Below are 11,905 nucleotides of genomic sequence, written 5' to 3' on the forward strand. Positions count from 1 at the left end.
AAGTGAAGCAACATATTCTAAAAAGATTCAGTCACTAAAGGATCAAAGAAGCTTAAAATGTCTGTGTGAATATGGAGTATGAGGCTATTTTTCAAACAATTCAAGTATCAGTGAGGTTTAGGTCCAAGTTTTCTGGGTGATGGGCAAATGGTTTTGTGAATCTAGCAGATTCATGAGTATGAGAGGAAAATGTATCTGCTGTAACAAACGGGAAGCAGAGAATGGGCTGCATAGAAAATAAGGGTAAGTCAACTAGCACATTCAGGAAGGATGAGATGAAAAAGATAACATTTCATTTGCCTTTTTCATCCTCTCTGGCCTAGTAACCAGTGTTCAACCTACCCAATCTATGACCCTGATCCACAACACAAGTAATTAAGGACTTTCTTTAAAATGAAGCTTTTACACACAGCTATACACATATGTACAAGTAGCTCCGAAGGCCAGAGAATTCCAAATTCTGGAACCCTGGAGGCTCTACAGATGATACTGGTTTCAACAAGTTACTAAATCTTACGTAATAGCATCTACAGGCTTGGCCTTACAACTGTGTGGGAGAAATTAACTCAAGAGTAAAAGCTTCACATTCTGAAAATAAATAGTGGTGAAACACAGCATTCCTGGATTGAGGGAAATGAAACTGTGAGAGGGACATGATTGGAAGAAAACCTCTAGAATTCTTCTAATCCCAGGTTCCTCAAATCCGTACAGATGATGGTAATCTCTGGGTCACCTGTCATCACATCAAAGTTTGACAGAGAAGGATGACCCACAGGAGCAGCCTTGCTGTGCTTGAGGATTGTTCAACACTTGAAATGAGCTTCGGATCAGTTCTTGGCTGAAGTCCACATGGGCCCCTTTCACGAAGGCCAAGCTATCAGAGTCAACCACCACTCTTGCCCCACCCTGTTCAAATACCCTGAAAAGATGGGAGGAAGGCATTAATGTATATCATACACACCAAAAACATAACACCCTCTGAGCCCAGAGATACACGTCCTCTGTTTTCTGAAATACAGAGGAAGCTTCCCTTATTACCTCTAACAGGTGCTGATCTTCTCTGAGGCAAAAAGATTCAACGCAATGAATACTAGGAAATGTTTAGAGGTTTAAGCCTGGAATCTTTCTAGTCCAGCCTGACCCTCTACCAACTACCCTATGCACCTAGACGGGCCAGTTTTCCTCCTATGACTTAGTTATTTTGAATCAAGACAAGTCTTCACTGTATTCCCACTGTGTGAGAAGGGTGATGTTAAATTATCCTTAACAAACGTTTTAAATGTGGAATAAAAGTGCACCTTAAACTGGAGACCTTTTTATCTCTCCTGCACATTCTCTGGGAACCCACCCCTTTCTCCTTGCCTGTCGTCGGGGTTGATAACTGTATCCAGTGAAAACTTGTACTGGAATCCGGAGCATCCACCTCCCTCCACCTCCAGCCTGAGGAATTCTGACCCTTCGGTGATTTCCAGAAGCCTCTGAAATGCAGGAAGGGGGGTCAAGAATGCCAGGCAAGGGGAGAGAGAAAAGTGGGCCAAGGGGAGATCCCCCCACTCCCGGCCCTCGCCCGCCACCGCTGCCCCGCGTCCGGCCTCTTACCTGGACGCAACTGTCGGTGAGGTGGATCTGCCCTTCGCCAGCTTCGGGGCTGGAGGACGACAGTTCCCGAAGCGCCCGAGGTCCGCGAGAGGCCGCGAGGAGCCTGCTGTGCAAGGGGGGAGGGTGAGCCTGGGAGCAGAGAGGCACCTGGCGCCCTCCACCTGGACAGCCTCAAGCCAAAGCTGAAGTCCCTCCACCTGGACAGCCTCACGCCAAACCTTCACCTCCCCCGCGAGCCTCAGTTTCCCTTTAGTCCTGGAGGCGCAGAACCAAACACCCTTCCCAGGTGTTTTTCTGGGCTTGGTACCTGCCCCCTGGCCAGAGAGTGACTGCTCTCAGGGCCACAGCGGTTAGACTCAACCCTCTGACGGCCGCCATTTTCCTTCACAAGCACCGCCCCTCGCATTGTCCCAATCCCCTTCTGCGTCTGGGCCTCGGGAAGCGGGATCCACAGAGACCCCGCCTCTGAGCACACCTATTGGGTGGTGCAGGAGGAGGGGGCATTTGATTGGCTAGAAATGCTCCCGTTGCGGAAGCATTTGTGGGACTCACCCACAAAGCCCGGACGGAGCATTGGAGAGAGGAGCTGGGCCGGAGGGAGGAGCTGGGCCGGAGAGAGGTGGAAGCCAGCTGGCCCGGCAGCAAAGCGGACCGGATGGGCGGGGTTTGCGAATGTCTGGAACCCTGTGTCTGGCTCCCTGGAGCCGGGGGCGGGGCGGGGCAGGCCTCGGACCCGGTTGCTGGTGACCGGTCGCCTGACTGGGCTCCTCCCCCGGCCCGCCCCTGAAGGTTTATCTTGTGACCGCGGAATCTGGTTCTTCGTTCCTTGAGCTTGCAGTCTTAGCTGCGATGCGTTTCTTGGGAGCCGCGTTCCTGTTCCTGGCACTCAGCGCCTCCGCCCTGGCCAAGCCGGTGCATTTCAAGGACTGCGGTGAGCCCCGGGGCCAGCCTGAGGTTCCCGCACCCTCTGCGGGAGACCCCGACAGAACCCGGTGCTAAGATCTCCGAGCTAGGTTGGGTGGGTCCCCCGGGCCGCCAGGCTCAGCCTCGGACCCCTTGTGGAGTGGGCTGGAGTGGGTTGGGGTAGGGGACAGGGTGCTGGCCTGGATGAAACCCGACCACTCACAACTTTTCTCCTTCCTTGGAACGCGTGTTTGGGATCCCAGCACATTCCTGGAGATGGGCCTCTTGCTGAAGTTTCCTAAAGATTGTAGGGCAAACAACCGAAGGTCCATGTGCAGCGTTGGGCGTAAGGGGTGCGGCGCAAAACTGCTTTTTATTTATGCCTTGTGCCTTGGATGTCCTCTGCCTCTCCACTCCTTTTGCTTTTTTAAACTTCCGTCTTGCTGATAAGTCGAAAGTCGGTTCTCCTTTTCATGAGTTATTCCGTTAGGGCGTCCTTGGGGCTATGGAATTTTGAGATTCTTATCAGTTTTCCTCTCCTATTTATAAAACTCATGTTGCTGGTCACAACTTGTGATGCATAACTCTCTCATGCAGCTATGGTTGGAATCTTTGTTGAGAAACAACAGGGGGTAGAAACTGTGAGCTCCTTCAGTCAAGTCTATCAAATTGTTTGAGCAGAACTTTTCTGAAGTGGAGAGGTGTAATAATAAATGAAAGAGGCATGAAACTGATTTTATAAAATTTATGAGCTGGAAGGAAACTTGGAGATCCTATAGTCAATCATTGAATTCCAGAGATGTTAGGTTACTTACCCAGTCACACAGCAGAATGGCAACCAGAATAAATTTGCTCCTTCATATCCAGTGCCCAGGTAATAGTAACTGCTTAATAAATATTTGTTGGAAAAGTAAATGAGGGAAGAAATACTCTTTCCACCATATCTCCAAAATTCATGTTGAGGCAAAAGCAAAGTTGGGGGCTAGGAGACAGGAGTGATTAAGGAATAAAAATTGCTGGCCTATTTATACTTAACAAATGCTGTTCCACTGAACTAGGAGACTGGCATTTGAAAGATCCTATTATCACCTCAAATTACTGCCTTTCTCTCCACTAAACTTAGTGGCCAACATTTGGATGAAGACACTGTTAACTTTATTGTCACTCAGCTCTCACAATCTATTTTACAGATGAGGAAACAGGCACATTAAGGTACTTGCCCAAGTTCTTACAGCAGTAAGGAACCAGGTTCCTAGTAAGCAGTAGGAAACTAGTGGGTGTTTGTGAGTCACTTTGGGTTTCAACAGTAACATTAACATTAAAAAAAAGGTGGGGGGGACTTGCCTGTCGGTCCAGTGGTTAGGGCTTCATGCTTATACTGCAGGGGGCAGGGGTTTCAGCCCTGGTCAGGAAACTAAGATCCTGCAAGCCGCGGCGCGGCCAAAAAAAATTAAAAAAAGGAAAACAACTAAGGAAACTAAATCCTGACATTGTTCTGCTCATGTGAATAAAGCAGGTGTTAGACCTATGGCAAAAACCTCTTAAGGGAAGGAGAGTTTCAGTTACAGACTTTCAATTTACTTTTGAATTGGGAAATACAGTGTAAAAACTTCAGTGCCCACATCAAAAGGTTTTTTGAGTCCCACTCTATGCCCCCTTTCCCTGAAGTGGTATTTCCTCAAGTGAGAAATGGGGCCAAGCGAACTAGTTTTGCAATTTTTGCAGGTTAGGACTGAGAAGTTTGCTCTATTGACACTGGAAGTCCAGGAGCATCTTGTCAGCAAAAATAAAACTGGATGAAGGAGCTACAAGTACTGCCCTCTACTCTGTTTCTACTAGATCACGTGACCCAGCCTTGAAAGAAACTAGAAGTTGAAAGTTGAAACTAGAAGTTCAGCATAAGCACTGATTTTCAATAAGTTGTTGACTAAAATTCCAGATATTTTCTTTCCTGGCCATAGACGATAGGATAGAGTGGAAGAGAGTGCTTAAAGAAGAGAATCTTGTATTTATTGTTTGAGAACTTTGCCATGATGGAGAAGCAAGTTGGTGATAGGGAACTGCTAAGTATGATTTACAGACCTAGCTGAAGCAGTGTTAGTCAACACGATGCAACTCTTCCACCCAAGAGCAGGCAGATAATGTGCTCTCAACCTGCCTTTTCCTTTCTGTCTTCATGCATTCTACTTTTGAGACAGAGTCCATTCTGTTGTCTAGATCCATAATTTCTGCCCACAAAGTAAATTTGAGGTGAGAGGCTCACCCTTTGTATGAAAGGGAAACTTGCTTACCTTACACCCAGGAGCAGCTACTCTAGATTGAATTCATGGACTAAATCCCAATGTGATAGTAATAGTGAATACCTATATAGCATTACTATGTTCCAAGCACTTATTTCAGAGCTATATGTGTATTAGCTCACCTACCCTATGAGGTAGGTACCATTATTAGCCCCCAGAGAGGCTAAGTATCTTGCCTTAAGGTTCCATAGTAAGTAATGGAGCCAGTGAGATTTCAAAGCCAGGTGTCGGATCCCAGAGTCTAGCTGTCAGCAGTGGTATATGAGTGGCGGAGCTTAGGCTTACCCTGTTGTTTACTTGCATTCTCTCCCATTCAGCTGTCTGGTTTCAGGGGCCTGGATGAAGTAAGGAGATTCTTAAAGATTTGTACTTAACCTTTTTTGGTCAAGGTATTTTTGTCCTTGTTTAGACTGAAAAAAAAGGACACACACCCTGCCTCAAAGACACTTATTTTGAAGAACACAGGTTCCAGAGTAGAGTGTCCTACAGATGCATGCTTGAGATTGTTCTCATCGGGAGGAGTATACAAAGCTCAGAGACCACTGATTTGGAGAGCTACCAGGACAGGATTGAAAGATGGTAGGGAAAGGCAGTTAGGGAGCAGCCAGTCTCAAGATTCCAAACGGAAACAGTAGCGGTGCAACCTGGGCCATCGCTTATGCCGAGTGTGCTGCTTTAAAATCCTGTGTCAGGATGGAAGGAAGGGTGGGGATGATTTCCCCTGGAATAGCCCTCCCAGGATATAGAGCAGGGGAGCTGACTAGGTATACTCAATAATTTCTTTAATTCCCTTTCACCTGTCAAATGTGAACAGTTTCCCGGGGACCACGGATGGTCGGAGAAAGAACTCGCCCCCATTGGGAAGGCAGAGCACCTTCCCGTTAGGTAAGAGACAGCCTAGGAGGTTTGTTTTCCCACCCATTTCAATAAATTTTTCTTCTTTTGCAGGTTCTGGGGTCGGAGTTATAAAGGAAGTGAATGTGAACCCGTGCTCCACCGAACCCTGCCAACTGCACAAAGGACAGTCTTACAGTGTCAATGTCACATTCACCAGTAGTGAGTAAAAGTGGCTCTTACCTTCAAATTCATCTTAAAGCGTAACATCAATCTCAAGTATTGGAATAAGTGTGGGAATATGAGGGAGGGGAATTGCAGTCAGGAATTCTGTGACCTCCCTCTCAATGGGCAAAGCTGGGATTCACTATGCTCCCTTCTCATACTGGGTTCCCATATGCCTGTTTCTCAGAATCCATAGTTGCCAGACTCCCTTTGAGCAAACAGGGGGATTTCCATGTTTTCACAGGTCAAAGAAGACAGCTTGGCTTCTCCGTGCCCTGTTTTTGGTTCACATTGTACAGTGGATTTCATGGAGTGTCAACTCTGTTTAGCTACTGACTGCAGGGTGTTAGTACAGACCCCAACCCTGTAGACTCTGGAACATCTCCAAAGTGTTATTTCAAGCAATATATCTTCTGGCTGTTAAGTCTATATTCTGCCTGAAAATATAGGAACAATTAATATTTAGCCTCTGTAAGGTTTGGGGAACTCACTGGTGACCCAAGAAACAATCAAGAAGCTTTCTTCTTCAACTTGAAGACATGTTATTGGAACTTGTTTCTTTCTGGTACCACATTCATTTCCTTCAGATTCCCAGGAATCTAGACAATGTGAAAATCTCTGTTTCTAGAAAGAGCATCTACCTTGAATCTTTCCCTCATTTTCTATCCTATGGAACTAGACTAGACAGACTAATTAGGAACTTTGAGATTTCTGTCATCTCTTGTTTGTAAGCCTAAAGACAGCTCTTAAGTCCTAGAGTTGTTCTCTCTCCTGGACAGTACCCTGTCCCCTCTATTGTTCCAAACCAAAAAAGTACCTTCTAAACAAAAGTAATTCCCAACCCAGACAGAAAGAAAGAGGCAGAGCCAATGCTTTGGATCTCCAGAAGAACCTAACAGTGCATAACTCCAGTTGCCCTAATTTTAGTATATTTATTCCTCTGCCCAACTTGCAATATGGAGGGTAGAGGTTAGCAAGAAATGTTCCTCTTTCTTTTACCCAGTTTCTGAAGGGTTACTGCTTTCACTGCTGTTACAGCCCGTGGCATTTCTATGGAGACTCCTGTTCACTCTTTCCATATTGTCTTCCATTTTATTCTTAATTTCTATCGGAATCCTTTGGACAGGGTATTTGAGAATTCAGAGACCAGTCTCCCCAAACCCTTTAAGATACGCAATACACTTTGACAGAATCTGATGTAAATAGTAAACAGAAAGTTTACCACCAAAAATCAGTTAGCTTGTTCGATAAAGTTATTTATCCATCCAGGTGGCTCTGATTCTCCTGAGAAACTATGAAGGCAGTGAAGAGCAAGGTGGGGTCAACAGCAAAAAAAAACAGCCCCCACTGACTGCTTTTTTTTTTTTTTTTTTTTTATAATTCAGTAATTTTTCAAGTTTCAGAGTGAATGCTTACTGTATAGCATTCATGGAGGTACTAAGTATAACTCCAAAGAGAAATAGACCCTAGGAATTAAGAGGTACGGAATTTGGTTTGCTATCCCAGCAATGCCGTTGCTTGAGAATATGTCTGAATTTTTTTATTTACAGTTTGGAAATAGGCAGTTTCCATCACCATCTTATTCTCTTTTTTTTTCTCTTAGGCACTCAGTCTCAACGTAGCAAAGCCGTGGTGCATGGCATTGTGATGGGCGTCGCAATTCCCTTTCCTATTCCTGAGCCTGATGGTTGTAAGAGTGGAATCAGCTGCCCCATTGAAAAAGACAAGACCTATAGCTACTTGAATAAACTACCCGTGAAGAGTGAATACCCCTCTGTAAGTGACATAGTAGTTGAGGACACCAAAGGTCCTGTGACTAGATTGGAAATCTGAGGAGAGGGGGCAGGAAGAAAAGATTAGAATAGGAATCCTTCATCTCTATGAGGAAGAGTTGGACACCTGGGAGAAAGGAGTGTAGGAATCTTGAGCTGGGGTGGAGAGTTTTCACTGTGTCCCTTTGTTCTTTGTCTCTTGCTTAATGGTCAGCCTGGGCCTAACGATGCCTTTTTTATATACCGTATTTCACTGGATTCTTGTGACCACCTGTGTAGAGGTGATACTATCCCCATTTTACAGATGAAGAGATGTTAGCCTCCAATGCTATGCAATATGAACAGGGTCCATTCTGCCAAGAATTACAGCCTAGATTGAGACCCAGGTCTTGTGATTCCAAAACCTGTGCCATGTTACAGGATTTTAGCTAGGTACCAAATAGTTCAAGATTTCAAGTAGTCAGAGCACTGTTATCAGAAAAACTTGGTTTCTCCATTAATCTCTTAACAAGAAAGCAGTAATTTATTAGGTCCATAGCAGAGCGGTGGCTTTTTCCTCTGCTTTCTCTCCTCCGCCACCACCACCACCCCCAACCTTCACCTCTGACTTGCCCTGCTATACCTACTTCTTTTTCTACCAAACACTTGTGAGATAGAGCCTGCTGGAATGAGACTGTGTTAACAATATGAATCTTGATAAGAATGGAGGAAGTAAAGGAATTACTTTTTTTCCGTGAAGAAAAAGAGCTGTATTTCTTTGTTGTTGTTTTTTTTAATTTATTTAATTTTTGGCTGCGTTGGATTTTTTTTGTTGCTATGCACGGGCCCTCTCCAGTTGTGGCGAGCGGGGGCTGCTCTTCGCTAAGGTGCGCAGCTTCTCACTGCAGTGGCCTCTCCCGTTGCGGAGCACGGGCTCTAGGCGCGCAGGCCTCAGCAGCTGTGGCATGTGGACTCAGTAGTTGTGGCTCCCGGGCCCAGCCGCTCCGTGGCATGTGGGATCTTCCCGGACCAGGGCTTGAACCCGCGTCCCCTGCATTGGCAGGCGGACTCTCAACCACCTCGCCATCAGGGAAGTCCCTAGAGCTGTATTTCATTTTTTCTTTTTGTTTTTTGCAGTATGCGGGCCTCTCACTGTTGTGGCCTTTCCCGTTGTGGAGCCCAGGCTCCGGACGCGCAGGCTCAGTGGCCATGGCTCACGGGCCCAGCCGCTCCGCGGCATGTGGGATCCTCCTGGACCAGGGCACGAACCCGTGTCCCCTGCATCGGCAGGCGGACACTCAACCACTCGCCACCAGGGAAGTCCCTAGAGCTGTATTTCTTAAAAGGTGATCAAGTAGAACCAGGAGCAATCTGGCCATTTATTTCCTAGAAACAGCAAGTAATTAAAGGACATTCTAAAAAGACTCAAATATAGGGAGTCTGTGCTTAAGTGGTATCAGAGACCCTAAAGGTCAGGAAGAGATTTGTAGATTAATTTGCAGAGCAGCCATGTAATCATGGGCATATCTAAGCCTCAATAACTTAGAGTGTCTAGTTAGGCCCTGATACCGAGTAGGCACTTAATATATGGTAGCTATTGTTAAGTGACATTTCATTTGTTTTTTGTTTGTTGGTTGTTGTTTTTGTTGGTTTTGCCATGCCACGCAGCTTAAGTGACATTTCATTTGAAAACCAGCTTAAACTATGTTAATGTGTGCACTAAGTGAAACAGTAGCTGATGTGTTCTAGTCTTGAAAAATTTATCAAACCAGTTTCAAGAAGCTGGGTATCACTGTCACTCAAATATTGCATTCTGAAGAAACATTTTGAGTACAAAAGAGAGGTTGTAACTAAAAGCAAGTAAGCTTAAGGAAGGACTGGCAGAGTGCCAGAGCCTTATTAAGAATTAGAAGAGAGAGCTCATAGCATGAGTGTAACAAGTCAAGGCAGAGATCTCTAAGGGGGTATATTATTGAAGAAAGAAAAAACAGTTTGGGCTTCCCTGGTGGCGCAGTGGTTGAGAGTCCGCCTGCTGATGCAGGGGTCACGGGTTCGTGCCCCGGTCTGGGAAGATCCCACATGCCGCAGAGCGGCTGGGCCTGCACATCCGGAGCCTGTGCTCCGCAACGGGAGAGGCCACAACAGTGAGAGGCCTGCATACCGCAAAAAAACAAAACAAAACAAAACAAAAACAGTTTAAGGGCATTAATCAAAACTGTATTGCCACAAAGGTCATTGTCCCTGAAAGTATTCATACAACCCTAAACTTCTTTGAACATCCTTTGTGCTTTGACATTTCATTTTCCAACTAACAAGTAAGTTTCCTGAGACCTAGGAATCTAACTTTTTACTCTTCATACTTCATAGTTAAAGTTGGAAAAAGCTGGATCAGGTTGTCAAAATGCATGTGAAATTGTTTAAATGTAAAATTATTTTTCATGGATGGCTTTGTTATTTTTTTAATTAATTAATTAATTCATTTATTTATTTTGGCTGCGTTGGGTCTTCGTTGCTGTGCGTGGGCTTTCTCTAGTTGCAGCGAGCAGGGGCTACTCTTCATTGTGGTGTGCGGGCTTCTCATTGCGGTAGCTTCTCTTGTGAATCATGGGCTCTAGGCACACGGGGTTCAGTAGTTGTGGCTCACAGGCTCTAGAGCACAGGCTCAGTAGTTGTGACACACGGGCTTAGTTGCTCCGCGGCACGTGGGATCTTCCCCATCCAGGGCTCAAACCTGTGTCCCCTGCATTGGCAGGCAGATTCTTAACCACTGCGCCACCAGGGAAGTCCTGGCTTCATTTATGTACCATTGATCTCAGAGGGAAAAAATGCTTTAGAAATTGTATTTGAGAAGCTAACTGCTAACACCAAATCCTAGGTGTAACTTGGTTTGCCTTTCTAAGCTAAAGGACACGGGCTGTGCCCACATCCCAAGCAGCCTTCATGGTGGCGTGACTTAAGAAGAAAAGGATGAGGAATTAGGCAGTTTGTTACAATTTACATTTAGGATTCATAGTTAAACCCATTCTGGATTGAGGTGAGGTTCTAGTTTCATTTTTCCCAATTCTTTTTCTCTTTCTCCAGATAAAACTGGTGGTGGAGTGGGAACTTAAGGATGACAACGACCAACGTCTCTTCTGCTGGCAAATCCCAGTACAGATTGAAAGCTAGAGCTATTTGATGCCAATATGTCCGTCTGGGGGTGAGAGAGCACGGGTGGAGGGAGAGGAGGAGAGATCAAGTCTAAACTAAATCAGTGCCATAAGATGAAAGGAATTTCTAGACTGCCATTCTAGCCTCTCAACCTCCAAAAGCATCTAAGACCCTATTTCCTGAGAGCTCAGAACTGTCACCCCTGCATTATCCTTTGTAAAAGGGTTGAAGGAAGGAAGAGAAAGTGAGACTGTAGGGATTGATTTAATTGGCTTCAGGGAGAGTTTTTTGTTTGTTTTGGTTTGGTTTTTGCTTTTGGAATAAGGAGGGTCTAACCAGACATGATCCAAATGAGGCTGCTTGGGGGATATTGGATAACTTGCCCTAGGGTTACTAGCCCTTGCAGCAAAGCACGGGTTCCAAACCACATCCATCTAGGTGGGATATTACATCTGCAAGTTCCTCATCTCCACGTGCCTCGTTGAGTTCAGTGCATCTGGCCAAGGAGCTTCCTCACCTCCAGCTCCGCTGCTTCACCGGCCATGACTTGCTCTGCAGTGGTGTGCAGCGTGGTAGTGGAGGGGAGGTATTCTACAACAGAAATTCTCTGCAGTTAGCTCATGTCTCCTTTACTATCTTAGGTGGTTTTCATTAAATGCATCACTTGATTAGCAGATGTTTGATTTTTTTTTTTTTTAACAACACTAACTTGTGGCTTCTTTATGCACCTGGAAATGTCCCTTTGAATAAATAAAAACTCGTCGATCTTTTCTTCTGCATTTGGGCTGTGGACACCTGCTTCTTTCACAGAGTATGTTCCCCCAGATCCATGGTAGGTGGACACCTGGTCCCGTGGTCCCAGAGTGCAGTACTGTAAAGACATGACTTTCAGAAACTCCCACTTCTCCCTTTCACACAGTTAGGCCTCACCTCTCTATCTTACACAAAACGACCTTGTTTGCTACACTTTGCACAGTCTTATGCCACCAAGTGTGCTTGAAAGAAACAGTGAAAGCAAACATCACCTAGTTGAATAACAACATCTGCAGTGTCAGGGGAGCTGAATTTGGGGTTGAGGCGGGGAGTAGGAAGTTACAAGTTGGCATAAGCACAGCAATCTTTGGGAACCTCCTGCCTTGAAGA

At 45.6% G+C, this 11,905-nt stretch overlaps 2 protein-coding genes across 3 annotated transcripts; one reads left to right on the forward strand and one right to left on the reverse strand.

Annotated features, from left to right (window-relative positions):
• Positions 1 to 383: 383 nt before the first annotated feature.
• On the reverse strand, positions 384 to 1,981 carry ISCA2 (iron-sulfur cluster assembly 2). Of its 2 annotated transcripts, none has more exons than XM_065872397.1 (4): positions 1,907 to 1,981; positions 1,600 to 1,702; positions 1,363 to 1,478; positions 384 to 919 (listed from the first exon to the last, which is right to left on the reverse strand). In XM_065872397.1, the coding sequence occupies exons 1-4, from the start codon at positions 1,975 to 1,977 to the stop codon at positions 745 to 747; spliced, it is 465 nt and encodes a 154-aa protein (XP_065728469.1). In that variant the 5' UTR covers positions 1,978 to 1,981; the 3' UTR covers positions 384 to 744. The 2 variants fall into 2 exon arrangements, with proteins under 2 accessions (XP_065728469.1, XP_065728467.1); XM_065872395.1 differs by having other exon boundaries at positions 1,600 to 1,705; positions 1,907 to 1,977.
• A 467-nt stretch (positions 1,982 to 2,448) lies between these two features.
• Positions 2,449 to 10,780, forward strand: NPC2 (NPC intracellular cholesterol transporter 2). The gene is made up of 4 exons (XM_065872697.1): positions 2,449 to 2,530; positions 5,751 to 5,858; positions 7,465 to 7,637; positions 10,694 to 10,780. Exons 1-4 carry the CDS (start codon positions 2,449 to 2,451, stop codon positions 10,778 to 10,780), a joined length of 450 nt encoding a protein of 149 aa, XP_065728769.1.
• The last annotated feature ends 1,125 nt before the right edge of the window (positions 10,781 to 11,905 follow it).

Source organism: Phocoena phocoena, chromosome 2, assembly GCF_963924675.1.
Source record: "Phocoena phocoena chromosome 2, mPhoPho1.1, whole genome shotgun sequence".
Lineage (NCBI taxonomy): Eukaryota > Metazoa > Chordata > Mammalia > Artiodactyla > Phocoenidae > Phocoena > Phocoena phocoena.

What these genes read in the sequence shown, in the direction of transcription:
- NPC2 (XM_065872697.1), top strand. Translation starts at nt 2,449, where the DNA reads ATGCGTTTCTTGGGAGCCGCGTTCCTGTTCCTGGCACTCAGCGCCTCC. An exon ending in GGTGCATTTCAAGGACTGCG is followed by an intron (nt 2,531 to 5,750) that starts GTGAGCCCCGGG and finishes CTTCTTTTGCAG; the next exon opens with GTTCTGGGGTCGGAGTTATA. An exon ending in TGAAGAGTGAATACCCCTCT is followed by an intron (nt 7,638 to 10,693) that starts GTAAGTGACATA and finishes CTCTTTCTCCAG; the next exon opens with ATAAAACTGGTGGTGGAGTG.
- ISCA2 (XM_065872395.1), bottom strand. Translation starts at nt 1,977, where the DNA reads ATGGCGGCCGTCAGAGGGTTGAGTCTAACCGCTGTGGCCCTGAGAGCA. An exon ending in ACTCTCTGGCCAGGGGGCAG is followed by an intron (nt 1,706 to 1,906) that starts GTACCAAGCCCA and finishes CCCCTTGCACAG; the next exon opens with CAGGCTCCTCGCGGCCTCTC. An exon ending in GTTATCAACCCCGACGACAG is followed by an intron (nt 920 to 1,362) that starts GCAAGGAGAAAG and finishes CCATCTTTTCAG; the next exon opens with GGTATTTGAACAGGGTGGGG.